Source organism: Urocampus carinirostris, chromosome 7 (assembly GCF_059441175.1).
Source record: "Urocampus carinirostris isolate Australia breed hairy pipefish chromosome 7, RoL_Ucar_1.0, whole genome shotgun sequence".
Taxonomy (NCBI): Eukaryota; Metazoa; Chordata; class Actinopteri; order Syngnathiformes; family Syngnathidae; genus Urocampus; species Urocampus carinirostris.
This window is the reverse complement of record NC_142355.1, coordinates 28,780,957-28,801,768: the sequence shown is the minus strand read 5'-3', so window position 1 is coordinate 28,801,768 and position 20,812 is coordinate 28,780,957. Positions and strand designations below refer to the sequence as shown.

Genomic DNA, 20,812 nt, shown 5'->3' with positions numbered 1-20,812 from the left:
TAGGAGCTTGTGGTGGTTGATAACATTTCAATATTTTTCCAGGTACCTGCACTCAGCCATGATCATCTACCGCGACCTGAAGCCTCACAACGTGCTCTTGTTCAACTTGAAGACGGATGCTGACATCATCGCCAAGATTACGGACTATGGCATCTCTCAGTACTGCTGCAGCATGGGGGTCCGCAGCTCGGAGGGCACGCCAGGTTAGGTTTAGCGCACCCAATGATTATCGTTCATTATTAAGAGTTTATAGCCTAGTGCTGTACTTATCAATGGTACCATTGGGGGGTGGTCACGAACCACAGTCAGTGTGAGACAAGGTTGCATTCTTCCTCTCAAACTTAATTCACCATCATCATCCTGGAGAGGATCATGTTCGAAGCTCTGGAACAACACAAAGGTACAGTCAGTATTGGGGGACACATTGTCACTAACCTCCGTTGCTGATGATATTTCCGGATTGGCAGGAGACGAACAGGAACATAGAGATCTGGTCAATTTCCTGGACAAAGCATCAACCCTGAATGGAATGGAAATCAGCACAGTAAAAACAAAACTAATGACCATCAATCCCCAAACTATCACAACAAACATCACCATCAACCACAGAGAGCTAGAACCTGTCACCAAATTTAAATATCTTAGAGCTGTCATACCAGAAGAAGGGTCAGAACCAGAAATTGTGGTCACAGCCCTACTTGCCAGACTGGAGGGACAAGAACATGGTAGTGGGGTTTGGGGTTTTTAAGGGTTATTTATCTATCTTCGTTATTCATTATTCATTATCCGTTATCGGTCAGTTCATAATACGCTACAAAGCCTAGGAGCCCGGACACTTACTCTCAGCCAAAAGGCCAAGCTAAGGTCCTAGCCCTAAAGCCTTGTTGCGATCATTGCGAATGCACCGTTCCCGGAGCTACTGCAATACCGGGCCGATGCGTGGAGTGGACAGAGCAAGCTCTTATTCCATCTCCGGAATGCAAAAATCAAAGCCTAGGAGTCGGGACTCTTACTCTCTTGAAAAGGTCCTTCCCCACTCCCTGGCATTTAGTCCATACTCCCTGGGACGCGAGATCAGTGAATTCAAAGATCAGACTCATGCAAGCGCTGGTTACTTTCATCTTCCTTGCGAGATATAGTGAGTGGACATGACTGTCCCCCATCTTGCTGCTAATGGTACCCAATTAAAAAAACCTTGTGAATGGCTGGGTAAAACTAATTTTAAGGAAAATGGTGCAGTTTGGTCGCTATGAGTCTCTGTAGTTTGTGTTCTTCCTTGTCCTTTGTGGCACTTATTTTAGGTTGCAAAACAGTGACATCTAGTGCCCAAATATGATTCAGTCTCCCTCTAAAATGAATTAAATCCAAAATAAATATACTCATTATGTCACGGTTGCCCAATGCCCTCACTTGGGCCCGCCCGTTTGGTGCTAGCTGCTGCTCGTTGCCTGATTGGGTTCCCTCCTATTTAAACTCCGTGCTCACATCCACTCCTTGTCAGTCTGTCAACGAACCTCTGCACTTGCAAGACTTGTATTTTGACTCTGTCCGGTATCTTGCTCGTGTATCCAGTACCCGATATCGATCCCGCCTGTCTCGTCCTGTCCGGTATCTTGCTCCAGTCTCCAGTATCTGGTATCGATCCCGTCTGTCCCATCCTGTCCGGTATCTTGCTCTGGTATCGATTCTGTCTGTCATGCCCTGTCTGGTAAATTGCCCGTGTATCCGGTATCTATCCTGTCTGCCCCATCCTGTCCGGTATCTTGCTCCAGTATCAGGTATCGATTCTATCTGTCCTGCCCTGTCCCGTATCTTGCTCGTCTATCCAGTATCAATCCCGTTTGTTCCATTGTTCGGGATTTTGCTCTCTTATCCAATATCCGGTATCGATCCTGCCTGTCTTGTCCTGTCCGGTATCCTGTCCGTGTAACCAGTATCCGGCATCAATCCCGTCTCTCCCGTCCTGTCCGGAATGTTGTTGTTGTATATAGTATCGATCCCATCTGTCCCACCCTGTCCGGTATCTGCTCGTGTATCCCGAATCTGGTATCGATCCCGTTTGTCCTGTCCGGTTTCGATCTCCTCTGCCCAGCGATCGCATGACTGCCCCGTTCAAGCAAAATAAAGCTTGTGTAAAAATGTTACACGTTACGTGTTATTTTGTCCAGACGCTTTGAATGTAATCGCTCAGACGTTGTGCAGGTTTCCGCGCACCCGAAGTGGCCAGGGGAAATGCGACGTACAACCAGCAGGCCGACGTCTTTTCCTTCGGGCTCCTTCTTTACGACCTTCTGACGGGTGGCGAGCGCATCTGCGACGGCGTTAAGTTCCCCAGCGAGTTTGACGAGGTGGCAGTTCAGGGAAAGCTACCAGGTCAACAGATTAGGATTTTAAAAGATGAGTATTTTTATCCATGTGGGTGACAATCTGTATCATGGTGCCCTTTACAGATCCTGTGAAGCACTACGGATGCTCCCCTTGGCCTGGATTTCAAGCTCTGATGAGTGAATGTCTTAAGTTTAATCCTCATGATCGTCCCACATCTGCTCAGGTAAAGTACCTGACTAAACAGTCAAGTTTTTTTATATAATGTACTGTATTCGTCACTATGTGTATTTTCTTCATTTTCTTTCGAGTCACACTTATTTTTGCAGCCTTTAATCACAAAGTGTCTCAAAGGACTGCACAAGCCACAATTACACAATCCTCTGATTGTCAGCACCAGAACGGAGACAGGACCCACTTGTGTTGCGTTTCTCACATGTTTTTTTGGAAGAAAGGGAAAGGGTTGCACCCAAGATCCGGTGATTGCTGGACGCAGGAAGTAGGTCGCTATGAACGCGGAAGTGAAACCTCCGTGGCGAGCGAGGGCGGTGTTGGGAACAGAAAATGGGTCAGTAGCCAGGACAGGAGAGCAAAAACGTGGTTGCCGTTGGAAATGAGTCGTAGCCAGGAAAGGAGAGTAGACGTGGTCTGGGACAAAAAGAGTTCGAAAGCTGGGACGGGAGAGTAGACGTGGTCAGGATCAAGAACGGTTCAAAGCCGGGGGACAGACAGGAGCAAAAAAACAGGACAGGTGGGAGTCAGGGTCAAAAAAGGCTTGTGTTAACTGAGGTTCGCAGACGGACTGACAAACGGGGACAGACAGGAGTGGGTACAAGTCCAGATCGGGAGCCAATCAGAGTCCAGGGCAGTCAGCGCCAAAGGGGCGGGCACAGGTGATTCACATCGGTAATCATAACACTGATCTGAAACTGACTTGCGGGGAAGGAAAACTCAAAACCTCAACATGAGGCAAAGTAACAGACCTTGAGAAAGGGCCACACAAGTGGTAATCCCCCTTTCAGGAAGACCAGGCTGCAATAGACGTGTTTGCATAATGTACTGTATCCATCACTACGTGTATTTTCTTCAATATCGTTCAAGTCAAGTCACATTAACTCTTAATCACAAAATGTCTAAAAAGACTGCACAGTCCACAATTACATCATCCCCTGATCTGAAACTGACATGCAGGCAAGGAAAACCTCAACATGAGGGAAAATAAAAAACCTTAAGAAGGGGCCACACAAGTGGCAATCCCCCTTCAGGCTGCAATAGATGTTGCATTGGGTAACAATCCACAAAACGTCGTGAACATCAAAAAGATAAAGTAAAAATTATAGCTAAATGGGGATGAATGAAGTATATATCTATCTACCTATCTATCTAAATATACAACACTTTCCAAAAAGTCCACAGCAGCAATGATTCAGCTTCCCTTCTCAGCCGGCTGGTCAATGGAGACAATGACTTCAGGTCCAGGCGCTGGTCCACTGACTCATCTCGATATGTCTTTCTCCCTCATTTCACCACCAACCGAGCAACCGGAAAAGACAGGAAAAGAAAAGTATGTGGTGGGAATCAAGGATTAAGTAAAAGCAGATTTACTTAATCAAAAACTCCCACTGAGGTTGCAGATTTTATCTCCGGAGGCAGAGCATTCAACAGTACCGGGGCCTAGAAGGAGAACGCTTGAGCCTGCAGATTTCTTCTTGGCTCTTGGAGTCTCTTAGAGGCTCTGTGCAGCAACATAGCGAAAAATCAAATTTGAAATGTAAGAGGGGGCAAGTCCATGAATACATTGGTATGTTAGTAAGGGAACCTGCTAAACATCGGGAGACCGGGAGAGCAGTACATTACAGTAATCCAGCCAAGAAGTAATCAACGTGCAAATTATAATTAAGCATATGATTGAGACAGCATTGGGCGAATCTTCACAAGATTAAGGCTATTCTAGTAATATTTTTCACATCCAACTGAAACGACAGACAAGGATCAATATAATATCTACATTTTTGACCGGGTGATATTAAATTTGACAAGATTCAGAGCAGTGTTGGAGAATAAACCACAACAATGAACTGGACCAGCAATCAAGATCTCCTTTTCTTCTGGGTCAAGGCACAAAAAATGAAGTGACATCCATCTTTGTATCTCACTTTCAGGTGTTTGGCAGGCTCAACTCGTGTGAGATGTTGTCTTTAATGAGGGAGATGGCGCTGCCAAAGTCGGTGCATGGCGAATGTGTGGCGGTGAGCGGCGGCATAGCCTTCCTGGGAGGGGGCAGCAGTACTCAGAGGACCGGAACCCTCACCGCAGTGGACTTGGACTCAAACAGTATCACGACACAGGTGATGTTTTTTTAAGGATGTGTGAGTAGAATTGCAATGAAACACTTTTAGTATGAGAAAAAAAAGTATTTTTCACTTTTGCTTAATTCTTTTAGATTTATATTTCTCTATTTGTTTAAAGTCATTTTTTTTTGTTAAAATATACTTAATAATTGTTGTTTTTTTACTGGCTTTACATTTTCTTAAAATATTTTCTTTCATTCTTTTGTTAAGTTTTGATTTTTCTATACTTGATTTAAATTTTCTTGGAATATGTGTTTTTTTATGTTTGGATTTTTTTAAACTTATGTTTCACATTTTCATTTATTAATAATTTCTTTTTTTGTTAAGTTTACATTTTTGTACTTATTTTACATTCTTTTGTATTTTTTTCTTTCATTTTTTTGTACTTTAATTTTTATTACTGTGCCCCAAATAGTGTTGTAATAAAAAATCAGCACATGCTTGGCCGATAGTGGCTATTATGGAAACTGTGCATAGTAGTCAAAAACAAAAATGAGGTGTAAGATTTAGTATCAGTTGTAGGGATTTTTCTAGCTTTAACTTTGAAAATTGTTTGGGTTGAAACATATTTGCTTGTAGGTGTTGTTTGTGCTCCACTATAAATCTTCTTCTTTTCCAGAAGTATGCTAGAATCCCCTACACTGATACAAAAATCAAATTACGTTATTGAGTTTTTTTGAGTTCTAATATGAATTACTAATCCCAAGAAAATGGATTTATTGAACCAGGCTGATTAAGATAGAACACATTTATTAACACAGAGAATTAATAATAGAAAAACTAAAAAAGGAGGGGAAGGCACTGGAGATAATGGGAGTTTTCGACCGCTGAAAGTTACCAGCACAAAAAGAAAGTTTCCTGCTTAAATGCTTGTCAATTTGGGGAGATTCCTTTGTACAGAAAAAAAACGCTCATTCCCAAGAACCAGCAAACGTGGTGTTAAATCTGAAACCATCCTCTTACTTGTTGGGAAGAGATTTTGTCTTGTGCGCCGTATGGTCACAACGTATGGCACACGTGCTGGTCTCAAGGCCGCAGTGCAGACCTGCAGACCGTGTCAAGTGGTTGACATGCAATGAGGCAGGGAGGGGAAAAAGAGGACGAGCTATCGATCAGCTCCTCTTTTTAAATGGACGAGTGACGCTTGACCAGATCGTGCCTCTTTGGGTGTGGTCTCAGATATCAGATATCTGAGACCACCAGGATCGGATGAGGGTGTTTGAAGGTTTTGAACTTGTTAAAAAGCCAAAGAAGTGAGAAATCTGCGTAATGTTCTGTACTTGAGAATGCCCCTCCAATCAAATTAATTACGTACGGTGAAAACATTATTTTATCACTACATAGCCTTGGATGTTTTTATCACTTTCAAAACTTTATATTATCAGATTTCATTATGGTACATTCTGGAACTGTCCAAAAGAGGACACATCCATTCCAAATCGAGCCACCCGAAACAAAGAAGGTGGATGTTATTTATTTGCTGCGCTTATTTGCTCTACACAGTCAATGCCAATATCCGGCTAAACTTTAAAGAGCAGGATGGTGCTTTGCAAGGAGAAACAACAGCGACCAGATGACGAAGATGCTGAATCTGAGTCAAATCAGGAGGCTGAAATGTGAGAAAATCATGAGAAAAAACAATTTAAAAAAATATTTTTCGTTATTTTGAAAGACATGACATTGGAAAACACCTTCCCCAAGTTTCATAATCCACATAAATAGAGAAAATAGCGAAAACAGTTTTAAAAGTTCAATATTTTCGTTATTTTGATGTGTATTTAATGTGTATTTAAACAAATATGTGCTACAAATGTCTTTTCAGTCCGGTCTCATTGTTTTTCTTTGTATGTGTACAAAAAAGCCGTTGTTAAAATGAACTTTAACTGTAAAAAACATTTGAATGACATTACAACCAAAAAAGCAAAGGGAATTTAAACGTGATTTTTTTATTTATTTGTTTTATTTTATTTATCAGAAAGAGATTGATGGAAGGCTGTAGTTCAAATGGCCTTACCTTCAAAAATGTTTTGTATTTTATTTTAAATTGTATTATTTCTTAATGCAACATCCTTTGCAGCCTGGTCATCCTGGAAGGGGGATTACCTCATGTGCGGTCCCTTCTCAAGTTTTCTTCATTTTCCTCATGCTGAAGTTTTTTAGCTTTTCCTTCCCCTCGTGAAGGTCTTAGGGCCCGGTCACACAGCCGTTTGCATCTGTATCGAGGCTGAATCACGGCCAGAAATTTCTGCCTGTGAAGCGGACAGTATTGAACGCTTTGAGATCGCCATACAGACGAGATACAGCAGTGCTTTACACGCGGTCGGAAATTCACACGCGGTTGGCAGCGCGAAAAAGTTTTACGCTGCTCAAAACTTTAGGGCACGGTCACACAGCCTTTCACGGGCGTATCGAGGCTGAATCACGGCCAGAAATTTCTGCTCGTGAAGCAGACGCTGTTGGACGCTTTGAGATCGCCATATAGACGAGATACAGCAGTGCTTTACTCGCGGTCGGAAATTCACACGCGGTTGGCCGCGCGAAAAAGTTTTGCGCTGCTCAAAACTTTAGACCACGTGTTAATCGCGGGCGGCACACGAGGTAATGACGCGGAAATGACGCGGAACGACGTGCTATGGCCGCGGCCAGGGCATGGTTACACGTGGGTAGGACGGGAAATTTCAGCGGGTAATCGCAGGTGGAGCATGGTAATAGCATGTTCTGCGCCTGTATCGCGGTGTTATTAGGTGAAATTAGCGTGTTACGCGTGTGACGGTCAAACGCCTTTCTCCGCGTATATACAGCGCGATTTGCCGAGCACACGTCAGTTGTGCTCGAGACGTCAAGGGGTGAACATGGATCCCCGTCATCGTAGTGACCTCGTCTTAATCCGTTTTTATTTCTTGACATTTATTTTCATTTCATAACAAGATAATAAAATCAAAATGAAAAACTATTACAATAATAACTTATTGGCTTCTTCTGTGCCATAGCTTGAAATCTTGATCTTCACGGGACTGTGTCTTGAGCGGTTATGATTTCTACAGCCCGGTGTTATGCCGAGAAATGCATCCCTGCCGAGATTTGCATCCCCTCGCTACTACAACCACTTTTACCTCCTTTTATCTCACTTTTATATCACTTTTAGGGAATGTAATGGCAAACATATAACCAAATCCACTTTGTCTTGCATTTGTTGGGAATGTAATACAACTTAAACCATTCCGCCTTTGTTTTTGTTGTGAACGTAATCGAACATTAATGCACACCGTAAATAAATCACTTTTGAGAACTGTTATGCACTCTACCGTAAAGCTTATTATGCAGAAATAAGCTTTATGGTAGAGTGCATAATAGTTTCAATATGAGCGATTTGAATAGAAAAAGGCAAAATAAACATGTTACCTGCTCAAAAGTGATTTGTATACGGCGTGCATTACCGTTCGATTACATTCACAACAAATACAAAGACGGAATGGTTTAAGTTGTATTACATTCCCAACAAATGCAAGACGAAGTGGTTTTGGTTATATGTTCGCCATTAAATTCCCTAAAAGTGATATAAAAGTGAGATAAAACGAGGTAAAAGTGGTTGTAGTAGCGGCAAGGATGCATTTCTCGGCATAACGCCGGCTCAGCAGCTTTTATACCCGTGGTCCACACGAGAAAATGACGCGGAAATGACGCGATGAGGAAGCGGAACAGTCGCCGGCGTCTGTTTTGCGGGCATACCACCGATGAACAGCGGGTTGGCCAATTTTGCGCATTTTCCATCGCGGGCAACCACGGGCAAAAAAAAAACGCAAAATTTTACCCGCGATACAGACGCAAACGGCTGTGTGACCGGGCCCTTAGATCAGGGGATGGTGTCATTATAGTCTGTGCAGCCCTGTGAGACCCCTTATGATTAAGGGTGTCACAAATAAACATGACTTGACTTCTCCTGCTACTGGTATTCATGGATACCTGTACTATATGTTTCATTTTGGGGAGCAAACCCCTACCCCAAAAAACAGCCTGGAGAAGGATGGGCGCTGCCAGGCTATACTTGCCCAAGACACACCATAAATAATGGTGCCCAGATGGCCCGAGTGGTCGAGATATTATTGATATTACTCAAGATAACCAACCAAATCAACTTATCAATAACTATAAAACATTTATCATCCTCTGCAGCAGCTTCAGCTTTTCCCTTGTATTCATTTTCAAGCAGGAGATGGACAGTAGTCCGGTCTTGTGCCTGGTGACGGTGCAGATCCCCGGTGAGGCTTCCGATTGGCTGGTGGCCGGCACGCAAATGGGCTCGCTGATTGTCCTGAGCGTCAAAGACACGTCAGTGTGGTACCCCTTAAACAAGGTCACAGATGCCGTCACTTCTCTCTACTTTCACGTCAACCCTCCTCGCCTGTGAGTGCCTTTCAAGACTGACTTCAAGAAAATCACTCGTTTTGATCATTCAAAATGATCTGTTGAGGATAAGCGGTGCAAAAAATGGATAGATGGATGAAGTCGTGGCGGATATCTCCCCGTGGAACGGAAAAAGTGGCACTTAGGGGAGTAAAAGAAGGAGAGAAGGCAAGAATGAAGGAGAAAGGAGGCAAGGAAGAAGGTGAGAGAGGAAAAAAAAGAAAAGGTAAGAAGGCAAAAAAACTAAGGAGACAAGAGAAGGAGATGAAGAAATAAAGAGGGCAAGAAAGAAGGCAAGGGAAGGACAGAAGGCAAGAAGGAAGGCAAGAGAAGAAAAGAAGACGAGGGGAAGTTATTTATGGACTGGTGCCAACTTTGCCACGACCCAATAACCACTGGGAGACGCTAAATAGTACACATTTTTAGCATTTTAATTTTCTACAAGCAATAAAGAATACAAGAAAGAATGTGAGAGACGGGAAAAGGGAAAGAAAGAAGGCAAGGGAAGGGCAGAAGGCGAAAAATATGGCAAAATTAAGAAAGAAAGCAAAAAGACAAAATAAAATGAGTGAGGGAAAGAAGAGGAGAAAAGGAGAGTAGGAAGTTTAGAGGACACAAAAGAAGACGAAAAAAGGAGAGGAGCATGCACCGAGGACAAGAAATAAGGCAATAGAAGGATAAAAGACAAGAAAGAAAGACGGCAAGGAAAGAAAGAGAGGGAAGGAAATAAGACGATAGAAGGAGTGGGGGAAGTAGTATAGAGGACACAAAAGAAGGCGGGCGAAGGAAAGAAGACGCGAGAAGGAGAGGAGGAAGTATAGAGGACAAGAAAGAAGACAAGAAAAGGAGAGAAGGAAAGAAAGAAAGTGGAAGTAAAAAAGAGCACAAGAAGGAAGGTGAGAGAAGGGTAGAAGATAAGAAAGAAGGTCAATGTAAGAAAGAAGGCAAGAAAAAGAAAGAACCCAGGGGGAGGAAAGGGAGGAGGGAAGTATAGAGGACACGAAAGAAGGCTAGAGAAGGAAAGAAGATGAGAGACGGAAAGGATGAAGTACAGAAGGCGAGAAAAAGGTGAATGTAAGAAATAAGGCAAGAAAAAGAAAGAACCCAAGAGAAGGAAAGAGAGGAGGAAGTATAGCTGACACGAAAGAAGGCTAGAGAAGGAAAGAAGACAAGAGAAGGAGTGGAGGAAGTATAGAAAATAAGAAAGACGGTGAGAGAAGGAAAGGAGGCAATAAAGAAGGTGAGAGTGAAAATGAAAGAAAGCAAAAACTGAAAAAAGTGGGAGAAAGAACAAAATGAGAGCGAAAAGGGAGAAAGTAAAGAGGGCAAGAAAGAAAGGAAAAGCAAAGAAGGTGAGAAAAGCAAAGAAGGCAGGAAAAAAGTTACGAGAAGGATAGGAGGTGAGAGAAGGAAAGAAGGCAAGAGAAGGAGAAAAAGCAAGAAAAGTACAAAAGGTGAGCGAAGGAAGTAAAGTCGTTAAGAAAACAGGTGAAACAAATAAGGAAACCAAGAAGTGGAAATGAGATGTATAAGAAATGAAGGCACAAACGAAAGTGGGAGTAGGAAAGAAAAGAGAAGGAAGCAAGGAAAGCAAGAAAGAAGGCAAAAGAATATAGGGTGAGGGAAGGAAATAAGGCCAGGACAAAGTTGAGAGAAGGGAAGAAGGAAAGAAAGGGAAATAAGGTAAGAAAGGATGCAAGAGAAGAAGAAGGCAAGAGAAGGAAAGTAGGCCAAATGAATAAAGAAGGAAAAAAGACCAAAAGGGAGACAAGGCGAGAAAATAAAAAAAGGAGGGAATGTTATATAAATGTTATCGAATGCTAGCGACTCCTGCTAACACTAGCGGTGAATGACTTGCCTGCTGGCTAATGTTATTGACCAAGCAAATAACATTAGCACTCAAGTTGCTAATGCTATCAAGCAATTTTCGTCATGCTGCTAATGCTAATAGCTAACGTTGTCCAGCTTAGTAATTTTCACACAATTCTTTCACACGACCATCATAAAAAAATGTGGAGAACTATATAAAAAACTGCAAAAGTGAAATAAATATAGCTACTGAAAGAATATTGGTAAATAACTAAAAAATGACGACGTGAGTAACATACAAATAAGAAATAAGTGTGAGTAGATTCTTGGAAAACAATACTTTTTTTAACGTAATCATGTCACGGTTGCCATGGCGCCCAATTGGCTTTCCGTCTTTTTAAGGTCAGTGCTCTCTCTTAATTTGTCAGTCTGTCAATGAACTTCTGCCCCACTCGGTCCTGTTTTCCTGCTGGTATTTCCAGTCCGGTATTGTTCCCGTTTATTGTTGTCCTGTTTGATATCGATTTCCAGTTTCATTATCAATCCTGTCTGTCCGTCCTGTCCGGTATCGACCCCATCTGTCCGATATCTACTCGGGCAGTTGGTATCGATCTCGTCAGCCTCTGGCTTCCCATCATTTTAGCCAGACTGTTGACTAACGTGCATGACTTCCCATTTCCTGATCCTGTTCTGGTTCATGACAAATCATTTGGTTTTTTATTTATTTTTTTAGGCAAAGAAAAAATTACTTGCTGGTCGGCACGGCTGATGGCCTTCTCACGATTTACGAAGACTCTGCTCTCAAGGTTTGAAACGTAAACATGAAAATCATGCTGGAAAATTGAGAAGCACTGTGTTGAAAGTTGGTTCATCATGAAACAAAAAGTACTCTTTCTATGATGAATTGGACTTTGCGTTTACTTATATTATTCAGGACCAAATAGTGTCTCTTCTCATTTGTTTCTGGCACCATAAGTACAAAAAAATGTGATAAGAGTAAAATCGAATGCCTTTTCGTATGTCATCTTGATTGAACAACCGTAAAACTACCGTAATGCCTTGTGTAATAATGCACATGTATAAATACTGTATGCTAGCTGCAAACTAGCATTAAGTATCTTCGGGATGAGCCAGGTCTCCCGAATGTTTCCCACGAGTTGTAGCTTCAGGTCATCTGTTTTATGAGTAATGGATCTAAAATTGGCGAAATGCAAGATAGGCAGGGTGGCTTGTGAGTTGTTATGTAGCCTAACTGCAGTAAGTTGGCCCCTTCCCTCATTTTGTTTTTTCTCCCGGCGTCGCCTCAGTCTCCTCCCAGACCTGAAAATAATACACGGAACAACTGCTAGCTGTCGCCGTTCTTCGCAGCCTCGCTTCATTGACTGGCCTATAAAAGTCACACACACACAGGCAGTTACGCCCACCCAACACACACAAGCTGCCCCCCTGATAGCATTTGCTGCCTGTTGTCTGCTGCAGAACACAATGCACGATATGTCCATATCAATGACACTAAAGACAATTCAATTCAAAAACCTTGAAGCAGTGAATCAGCAATAACCGAAGCGCGCTGTAGCGAGGGATTACTGTATGCGACACACCACGTGGGTCTCCAGCGTGGTGTTCGTGGGCACTTGGTGGCCCTCTGAGGACAGCCGAGGTGCCTGCGGATCTGTTCTGAAAATAGCTCAGTGCTGAGTCATTGTGATTTTCTTGTCGAATATTTTTTTTTGTGGTAGACTGTGTAAATTTAACCCTTTCTCTCTCTCTCTCTTTCTTTCTTTCTTTCTTTCTTTCTGTCTTTCTTTCTCACCTCTTCTTGTTCTCGCTCTCTTTATTTCTTTTTCCCTTACTTTCCTTTTTTCTTTCTCTATTTTTCCTTCTTTTTTTCTTTCCGACTTCCTCCTGTTCTTTCTCTCTTTCTCTCTCTTCATCTTTGTTAGTCTCTTTATTTATTTTCCCCTTTCTTTCCCTTTCTTTCTCTCACTGTCATTCTCCTTTTCACTCTTTCTCTCTTCCACTCTTCCCTGCTCTCTCTCTCTCTCTCGTCTCTCTCTTTGTCTTGTTCTTTTCTCACTCCCTCTCTTTTTCTATCTTTCTATCTATCTAACTTTCTTTCTTCGGTTCACTCTCCCTTCGTTTGAAATGAAATGAAATGATCTGCATTTATATAGCGCTTTTCAAGTCAAGACTTTACAGTGTGCTTCACATTTCCCAATAGCAGCCGTGCAGCCATGTAAGGCGCTAACCTGAATATTGGGGGCATTAGGGGTTCAGTGTCTTACCCAAGGACACTTCCACATGTAACACGGAGGAGCCAGGATTCGAACTGCGATCTCATGATCCCAAGACGAGCGCACTACCTCCTGAACCACTGTCGCCCCGTTTCTCTTCCTCTTTCTTTGTCTTTTATGTCTGTTTCCCCTTTCTTTCTCTTTCTCTTTCCCTCTTTTCACTCCTTCTTTGTTTCACTCTTTACCACTGTCTCTCTCTTTTTATCTTGTTTTTTTCTTTTTCTTTCTTTTTCACTTTCTCCCACTCTCTCGCTCTCTTTTACACTTCATTTTATTCTCTTTCTCTCTTTCTTCCTCTCATCCTCTTTCTCTTTTTCATGTTGTCTCTTTTTTACACTGACCTTCATTCTCTTTCTCCCTTTCTTCCTTCCTCTTGTTTCCTTTCCGTCTTTCTCTCTCTCTCTCTCTCTCTCTCTCTCTCTTTCTCACTTCCTGTCATTCTCTCTCTCTCTCTCTTTCTTTCTTACTTTCTCTCGTTCCCTGGTTTTTCCTTTTTTTCTTTTTCTTTCTTTTCCTCTCTTGTTCTCATTTTCTCCCTCTCTCTTACACTATTCCTCACTCTTTTTATTTTTCTCTCTGTTACTCATTTCCTCCCTTTCTTTCTCTCCCTCTCTCTCTCTCTCTCTCTCTCTCTCTCTTGTTCACCCTTTTCTCTCCCTCTCTTACACTATTTCTCACTCTTTTTATTTTTCTCTCTGTTACTCATTTCCTCCCTTTCTTTCTCTCCCTCTCTCTCTCTCTCTCTCTCTCTCTCTCTTGTTCACCCTTTTCTCTCCCTCTCTGTTTTTCTCATTCTTTCTCTCTTTCCTTTTTCTCTCTCCTTTGAAATAATTCACCTGGTAATAACGTAGTAACAACGTAGAAGGTAGCATAAGATAAGTTGTTATTTCAGAAATCCTAACCCAACGAGGTTCCCTTTGCGCTAATAGGTAGCAATAGTACCTTACAGTCTGGAAAGAACGGTATTTGGTACCATTTGTCCAGGAGTTCGGTGAGCCGGTGAAGTCGGTGGTCCTGGGGATGGTCAACACGCCGGTGGTGTGCCTGGCCGCGTCCTCGTACACCCTGGACGGCCGCGGTGTCTGGGCCGCTTGCGGTACCAAGATCTTGTCCCTCGGCGCCGATTACCGCGTCAGCCGGAACATCGAAACCCGCAACGCCGTGACGCTCCCGTCAGTCCCAACAATGCTCACGATAGGATTTTCCGGAGTACTCAAGGTTTTGATCGCTTTTAGGCATCAGGCCGGCAGCGAGGCCAGCGTGTGGCGCATGGCGGTGGACAAACACGTGTACCTCAGCAAAGCCGGCACGTCCGCGGTAGAAGTTTGGGATAAGCGGAGTGAGCGCATGCTGGACTGCATCAACTGCGCCCAAATCATCAGGTGAAGCCAGAAAAAAAACGCCGTTTTTCAAGGATCACTTGAACTGGATCTTACAAGCAGTGGCAGTCATAGACAGGGGCAAGGCGGGCAGCCATAATAGGTGACTTTAAAGGGACAGTGTGTATTATTTAGAGCCTCCAAGTGATTAAAAAAACTCCCGTTAAGATAAACGATAGTTATTTTAAAAAAAAAAAAGCATGACAAAAGATCAAAGGAAAGAAGGAAGGAAGGAAGGAATTTTTTTAAAAACTTTTTATTTCTCACACACAGTTAGAAGGAAAGAATTTAAGAAATAAAAAAGAGGGTAAGAGAGGAAGGAATGAAGGCATGCAAAGGAAGGAATAAATGAAAGAAGGGAAGCAATACAATGAAGGAAGGATGTAATTAATGAGGTAGGAAGCCAAACGAAGGAAAAAAATAAAGGCAGGAGAAGGAATGAAGGAAAGCAAGAAAAGAAAAGAACAAAGAATAAGAATCATGAGACGAAAAGAAGGCAAGAAGAGCCAAAAAAGAGCATGAGGCAAGAAGGAAGGAAGGAACAAAGGAAAGAAGGCAAGAGAAAGAGAGAAGGCAGGAATAAAAGAAGGAAAGAACAAAGAAAGTAAGGCAAGAACAAAGGAAAGAGGAGGAAACAAATAAGGCAAGAAAAAAGAAGGCAAGTGAAGATAAAAAGGAAAGAAGGAATGAAGGAAGGGAAAAAGGCAAGAGAAGTAAATAACAAAGGCAAGAAAGACTCATGAGGTTGAAAGAAAGCACGGGATGGAAATAAAGAAGGTGAGAATAAGGGACAAATGTAGGGAAACAAATCAAGAACGAATGCAAAACAAGAAATAAAGAATAAAAGAGTGAATGAAATGAAAAAACAAGGAAAGAAAGAAGGCAGAAAGAAAGGAAAGACAGAAGGAAAGAAACAAGGCAGCCCAGGGGTGTCCTGGATCTGTCTAACTATTTTGAAGCATCACATCCCTATGGCATTCCCCAGGGTTTAATCTTAAATCCCCTGCTATTTTCATCCAAATGATCTGCCCTGTTGCATTTGCAGGCACGAGTTGATTTCCGGCTCGAAGGACCAGGCGGATGCTGACAGTTCTCAGTCTTGGGCCCGGTGGGCTCGGGTTAAATCGCTCCTGGTTGGACCGGGCTCATCCACCCTGTGGGTGGGCACCCGAGGGGGCCACCTGTTGCTGCTGGAACTGGGCAACAAGCACCAAGCGCTCCAAATCATCCCTCCCCGGTGCCACTCGCTACGATGCATCGCTCCGGCCTTCATTGGTGAATGATATATATCCGATTATTTTAGTCATTTCTACAGAAATGTAATTCTTCAATTCCTGCATTTTTAGAAAAACAGAACTGGAAAAACGTAGTCCTGGTTTTGGGCCGAAGACTCCTGCAGGACAAGAGCGAGTGGGGTGGGTGAGGACGCACTGACCCTTCAATGCGGACTCTGCTTAAGTGCGCTCGTTTTATGCGCCCTTAGACGCCCAGTCGGTGTTAATGGTGTGGAACAGCTCGCTGCCTTCGGAGGCGAAAGACTTAAAAAAGCATGCAGAGGGGAGAGAACACATCGCGGCCAGGATGAGAGAACAGCTACATGACCACCACTGAACACTAAGGTTGGCTTTTTAAAACATACAAATATTTGGGCTGGCTGATTCATTTCATTAATTTGAATAACTGCTCAATTTACAAGACTAACATTTTGTGATTAATTTGCGCAAAGGGCACTTAGTTTGATATGAATTTCTAAAATAGCAGCCAAGCTAGATGGCTAGCTAAATAGCTAAATAAGATAGCTTGATAATTAGCTAGAAAGATAAACGGGTAACAAACTAAAAGGGAGCTAGCTAGCTATTAGAGTAAAAAGTCATCTCATTAGCCAGATAGAAAACTTAACACAATGCTAGATAGCTAGCTAGAAAGGAAATCAAAATTTAGCTTCATAGCAAGCAAAAAAAGGTGAAATGATAGCTTGCCAACTACCTAAAAAAAGCAGGAAGAGAGCTGGCTCCAAAGCTAAAAGGTTAGCCCAATAGCTAGCTATAAAAACACTTTTTTTTTTGCTTATTCATTTTATGAAACCCATAATCTGTGATTTAGTTGTATTTCCTGTGAAATAAAATCAATAAAATGTTAAATATGTCATGAACCAGAACCGGGTCAGGACCCAAACGCGTGACGTTCTCACACAAGCCTTTTATTTTACGGGAAATGGGGAGTCATGCACTTTAAGCAGCGGTCTGGCTTGGAAAGACAGGAAGCCTGAGACCCACGAGATCGATTCCAACCGCCCGAGCAGATATCGGACGGATGGGGTCGATACCGGACAGGACGGGACCGACAGGATTGATAATGTACATAGAAATTCATCTCATCGTCTCATCTCATCAGCTGCACCGCTTATCCTCAGTAGGGTCGCGGGGATGCTGGAGCCCATCCCAGCAATCATCAGGCAGTGGGCAGGGGACACCCTGGACTGGTTGCCAGCCAATCGCAGGGCTATATAGAAATTAAACAGGACAAACTAGAGGGGAATGAAAACTGGAGAGAATAATAAACAGCACAAAAATAGACAGGAACGAAACTGGAAACTGATAATAAACAGGAAAAAAATAAACGGGAACAATACCGCATAGGAAATACCAACAGGAAAACAGGACCGAGTAAGAACCCACGTCTTGCAGGGCAGAGGTTCGTTGACTGGCTGACAAAGGAAGAATGAGAGCACTGAGCTTTAAAGAGACGGAACACCAATCTGTCAATGAGCCGCAGCTGGTGCCACACGGGCGGGTCCAATTGGGCGCCATGGCAATAGTGACAGAATAAAAACATTAGTTTATTACACAAATAGATTCTCATCCTACTCTAGTAATTGCTTAAAATAATTGTCAAAACCTGAACGCTTTTATAATGTTATTACCAGGTTAATTATCTAAAGTAGGGTTAAATAGACCCAGTCAACCAATAAAAAAAATTACTAGAAAATCACAATGACTCAGCACTGGTGAGCTATTTTCAAACAGGTCCGTGGGCACCCTTGTGCACCGCGTTGGAGACCATTGGTTTCACGGGTTGACATTTAAGAGTTTGAATTACTTAAAGCATTCATTGTGGCTTATACACAATTCATTCTAGCACATAACCAAGAATCTAAATATTTATATTTTTTCTTTCCAGAACGCGAAAGGGAATGGGACTCAATTGATCTCCACGTGCACTTGATTGAAGTCCTAATTTCTGAGCTCCTCGATGAGTCAACATTGTTATTTGAAGATAAGAGCATTTGATTTAAAGGGACAGTGTTGTACATTGAGACTGGAAATGAACACGGTTTAGCTGTGTCACAAACCAACCTGTTTACAAAAACTCAATTGCACTAGCCACAATGCTAACGACGCCATCAATTTCGAGACGTTTCAAACGACTGAATAAACACTAGATTTTTATCAGAACGGTTGTTTTTTTCTGGTCTCTCTTTTTCAAACATGAATGGCGCGGAACGGGTTAATATCAGGGATGCTGTTGCGGTTTCAGATGGACCCAAACGCAGGAAGCAGGAAACTCACAGTACTCCAAACAATGGTTTAATCTCAAACATGCTTCATAAAGTTATAAACAAACTGTCAGAAACAACAATAAAACAGTCATAATAATAAAAAGAATCAAACAAACCTCAGAAAGCAGGAGGGACTGTGAACAATGTGAAAAAAGAGGGTGAAAATGGAAATTAGGTTCCAAAAATGTCCTTATGGAAGGTGAGGCTAATTAGGGAGAAGTGTGGGGTGATTGGACACACCTGTCCCTATTACAAACCAAATAGGCGCCCTCTGGTGGAAGGAGGCGCCTTAGACCCTAACAGTTGCACAGAAATAAAAACTTGGGGCTGAAACCGAAAATACTTAGCTTAAAACCGTTAACGAAACACTGCAACAATAGATATTTGTTTTGAACTGACTTTGAAAAAGTTACAATCTAAAACAATGAACATTAAGGCATATTACATTCCCGCTGCTTAAAGGGAACTGCATTCATGTGGCTGCAATCCATTATCTTTTATCGCATATTCCTGTGTGCAGGGGCTGGCATAGTGCACATTTGTCAGGGCTGGCGGGTCTTTTTGCTGTTCTGTCCGCCGAAAATGTGAATTTCTCTTGTGTGGCAATCCATTATCCCTGATTGCATATCAATCCAAATGGGGACCGGCAAAGCTCCTTTTTGTCGGGCCTGGCAGCTCTTTTTTTCCATCCTGTCCATCAAAAAGGGACCTGCACTCGTGCAGCAGCGATCCACTATCCCTGATTACAAATTGCTGCGACCAGTAGTGCACTTTTGTCAGGCCTTGTGGCTCTTTTTTGCCGTTCGGTCCACCAAAAAACGAACTGCCCTTGTGCAGCTGTGATCCATTATCCCTGACCGCATATTGCTGCAATTGGGAACCAGCACCTTTCGTTGGAACTGGTGGCTCTTTTTTGCCATCCTGTCTACCAAAAAGGGTACTGCACTGGTGCAGCAGCGATCCGTGATCCCTGATCGTATATTACTGTCATGCAAGTACAGTGGAACTTCGGTTTCGCCTCTCAGTTTGAACAAATCGGTTCTCGACCAAAAATTTCGAGAAATTCTTGCTTCACTTTTCGTTCAAAAAATCGGAGTTCGAACGCCGGTACGCTAGGGGCGATGCTGAGCGGCGTACGGGCGTAGATTGCCCCCACCCCTTGTGAAGAACTGTTGTCACGTGAGTGCGCACTCCTTTTTGCTTTCGTTTTTAATATCGGTGAACGGAGTGTTTTAACCCCTAATTATGCCTCGGAAGAAGGTCGGTGCAAGCAGCAAAGTTGCTACAGGTGAAAAAAAAAAGAGCAGTGCGTACAACTATTGCATTTAAGAAAGAAATAATAGCAAAATATGAAGAAGATGTGCGAGTTTCCCTTCTTTCAGGAATACAGCATGGCTTCTGCTGACCGGTAAGAAATCCTATTCATAATTCTTTTTTTTATCCTTTAACCGCTCACCACTTGTTGTGGAGACCCGGGTGCTAAATGACGTGTAAACGACCTGATTTTTTTATTTTTACACGTTCATGTTAGCGTAATCTAACGCGAACGTACGATTAGCCTGGGTTAGCTTTACGTTAAATATTCAAGATAAACATTCAGGGTGTTGGAACGGATTAAAACAATTTGACATTACTTTTAATGGGAAAAAACGGCTTCGGTGATCGTACAAATCGGTTTTCGTACAAAGAAATGGAACGGATTATGGTCGAGAACCGAGGTTCCACTGTAGTCCACTTTTGCCAGGGCTGGGAGCTTGTTTACGCAGTTCTGTCCACCAAAAAATAAACTGCACTCGTGCAGCAGTGTTTCATTATCCCTGATCACATATTGCTGCCACCAGAAGTATGCAATTTTTAGGGCTTGGCTACACATTTTTGCCGCTATTTACGCTTCAGATAAACTGCACTAGTGTGGTTGCGATCCATTATCCCCAGTCGACCATTGCTGGGGCTGATTTTCGTTTGTGGAGGGGGTTTTGGTTCCCATGAACTACGATAAACAAGGCATCCCTGTAATAATCACACGCAAGGTACATGTTTACAGATTAAAATAGCTTAACTGTAGATAGTTAGCGTTGTCTTGTAGGCATGTAAACATAAGACAAAGTCCGGCGGCTAACAAAAACTTGAAAAAATGTCTTGTTGGTAAAAGCATACTGAGCTCCTGTTTTAATCTCCATCTACTAAATTTGTGCAAAATGAAAACTAAGCAGCTTTTTGCAGACTCGTCCCTGGGTTTAAGCCAGCTTCACACGGCTTGCCCTACTCAAAGTACTTTGCTGAACTGCAAATAGTTAACGCTGTAGTGTTAGCCTGTAACCATTAGCCAAAGACAGACTAACAATTAACCAAACCATGGAAGCAGAGGGACATTCAAACTTTTGAGAAAATGTATCGTAGGTGAAAATTCCTGTTCCGACCCCCATCTACTTATTTTGTGGAAAATGAAAAACAAGCAGCGTTCTACACAGACTCGTCCCCATGTTTAAGCCAGCATGCCGTGCGATGCTGGCTTAAATATGTCGCCTCACTTTACTTGTGACAACATCACAACAGTGTTCTTCGGAAGCCCTTTTTTCTCTTTTCTCTTTTCTTTTGTGAAAAAAAACGAAAATGCACTTTTGACTGAATGTCCCTCACAAACTACTTTGCTGAACCGCAAATAGTACACTCTGTAGTGTTAGCCTGTAA

The 20,812-nt window shown here is 42.6% G+C and overlaps 1 protein-coding gene and 1 pseudogene across 1 annotated transcript in view; one reads left to right on the top strand and one right to left on the bottom strand.

Moving 5' to 3' along the window:
• Positions 1–18,011, top strand: part of lrrk2 (leucine-rich repeat kinase 2) — an 83,709-nt gene extending 65,698 nt beyond the window's left edge. The window contains exons 40-51 of the mRNA XM_088340458.1: positions 43–203; positions 2,203–2,373; positions 2,451–2,551; positions 4,488–4,673; positions 8,887–9,080; positions 11,623–11,695; positions 14,168–14,355; positions 14,419–14,565; positions 15,608–15,837; positions 15,909–15,977; positions 16,046–16,181; positions 17,743–18,011. Coding sequence (XP_088196584.1) covers positions 43–203; positions 2,203–2,373; positions 2,451–2,551; positions 4,488–4,673; positions 8,887–9,080; positions 11,623–11,695; positions 14,168–14,355; positions 14,419–14,565; positions 15,608–15,837; positions 15,909–15,977; positions 16,046–16,173 — 1,648 coding nt within the window. The 3' untranslated portion in view covers positions 16,174–16,181; positions 17,743–18,011. The remainder of the gene's footprint in view (positions 1–42; positions 204–2,202; positions 2,374–2,450; positions 2,552–4,487; positions 4,674–8,886; positions 9,081–11,622; positions 11,696–14,167; positions 14,356–14,418; positions 14,566–15,607; positions 15,838–15,908; positions 15,978–16,045; positions 16,182–17,742) is intronic.
• LOC148362880 (U2 spliceosomal RNA) lies at positions 902–991 on the bottom strand (annotated as a pseudogene).
• Positions 18,012–20,812: the final 2,801 nt, after the last annotated feature.